Source organism: Stegastes partitus, unplaced genomic scaffold (assembly GCF_000690725.1).
Source record: "Stegastes partitus isolate 25-593 unplaced genomic scaffold, Stegastes_partitus-1.0.2 Scaffold222, whole genome shotgun sequence".
Classification (NCBI taxonomy): Eukaryota; Metazoa; Chordata; class Actinopteri; family Pomacentridae; genus Stegastes; species Stegastes partitus.
The window spans coordinates 649,178-651,137 of record NW_007577953.1 but is presented as its reverse complement, the minus strand read 5'-3'; the positions used below and the strand labels follow the sequence as shown (position 1 = coordinate 651,137).

General features: G+C 41.0%; 1 protein-coding gene across 2 annotated transcripts in view; it reads right to left on the bottom strand.

Moving 5' to 3' along the window:
• Positions 1 to 310: 310 nt before the first annotated feature.
• The window catches only part of bag6 (BCL2 associated athanogene 6), a 39,443-nt gene continuing 37,793 nt past the window's right edge, over positions 311 to 1,960 (bottom strand). For both annotated transcript variants that reach the window (XM_008281104.1, XM_008281105.1), the window contains one exon: positions 311 to 861. In XM_008281104.1, the coding sequence (XP_008279326.1) occupies positions 766 to 861 (96 nt within the window). In that variant the 3' untranslated portion in view covers positions 311 to 765. The remainder of the gene's footprint in view (positions 862 to 1,960) is intronic.

Below are 1,960 nucleotides of genomic sequence, written 5' to 3'. Positions count from 1 at the left end.
TCTCCTCTTTTTAGCAGACAAGGTGCTGCATGTCTCAGGAACATCTGAAGTTTCACAAAACAACTGAGAATATTGATTCATTATAATGACAGTTATGAATAAAAATACGTAAGCAAAATGGTTTTAGCGATTAATGTAGTCCAGTCATGTAATGTGTGTTTTTAGTGTGTAAAACCTGAAACATGTGATGATTCTGTACTGCAGGTTCTGCTCACGAGCAGATACAAACAGAACACAGGGAGGAATCCTTCTTCTTTAAACTGGTGTCAATGCTAATGCTAATGCTAGCAGAACAAACAACACACACTCGTGTACTTATCAAGACTTTATTAAGCTTACTGTACATTCATGTACCAAACAGCATGACATGAAAGTCTTCTCTTGTGCTCGCGAGTACTGAGAGGAAGGCAGAAGTCCGCTAAAGAATGAGGATTCAGGCTCCACACTAACGAAGCGACACGAGGCAAAAGAAACAGACAAAACACACGGATTCAAACAGAATTAAAGTGAACTGATTTAGTCAAACTCATATGTGGTGCAACACTTTTTCAATAAGGAACATTCTCTCAGCAGGAGTTGGACCAAAATAAACGCAAAGCAATAAATAGGCACTGGGGAAGTCGTCACATTAGCAAGATTTAAGAGCGCTGCTAAAAATGGTTGACAGACGGTTGTTGGGGTGAAACTGCACCGACTGCTCGTCAAACAAAGATCCAAAATAATGCAGATGGAGGAGAAAACAGCTTCAGCGCTGCATGACTGTGATTATGAGTCTGATGAGAAAGCTCTGTGTGCATTGGGGAACTGCTGAGAGTTGAAATCCGGGTCTTCCCTCACTCGTTTCTTGATGTCTGATTTAACCTGAGACACACAAACAACACCTGTCACAACATGACCCTTGAACTTCTGAGTTAATTCACATTTCATCACCAGAAGTGACTAAAAACCATCAATAAAGCTTTTACAACGTTGTCTCGCGTCACATGTTTAGATGAGAGTGGCAGCATTTTGCTGATCATTTATTCAACGTCTACGTTGTCTGTGGAGCTGAAGCAGACATCCGACAGCACCGAGGCCTTAATGGGCCAGATGTCTCCACAGACACCGCTGGAGCAACCAGGAAGAAGAGCTGCTGAGTCCAACACACGGTTTTCTTGGTTTGACACTCTGAGCTGGTTTTTAAAAAGTCTCATCAGCGTGCAAATTCCATAACTTCTAGATGAATATTGCGCGAACGTTATATATATTGATTTCTGACTTTATGTGAATTCTGACATGTTGTATCACTGATGGGTAACAGAAGGACAGAACCAAGTTTTATTTACATGTATGGACCATGACTGTGCATAAGATCACATAGACCTTCATCACGTGTCACGTATTATTTACAAGGAATGCGTGTGAAAATAAACTGTTTTCACCTGACATTTCACAGGTTCAGGTAAGTTTGTGACTGGTTAGAATGCTGTGGCCCACTCACTAAAGTGGTCAACTCTCATAAAGTTTACATAAATCAAATTTTAGAAGCACCAAAAGTGACATTTGAAACATCTTTGAAAAATCAAATGCTTCCAATGTATCAGCCCCAACAGCACAGAAGCAGTTCTTTGTAGTAACTGTAAAGGAATATTTGATATACTGCATATAACTTCAGTAGAATGCTGCTTGTGCAATTAAAACGGCATACGGATGTGACAGTCTGATCTCAACATTCATGTGCAGATGGATTTGTACTGCAACTCCAGCAGCTTCACTGGCAGGCAAGTGGCCTTCTCCTCTGGCTCAGATGTGCTGCATAACCAATATGGCAGCGGTTACAATTTGAAATGGATTAATTGGTCAGCCTGAGTCTGAGAGGGGCATTCCCACATCAAGCTGGGAAGTTTTTGTGTTGCTAAAGAGGTCGTTTAGTTCCTTTCAAGTGTTGTTGTATGAGGTACTTATCCATAGTCAGTGTGCT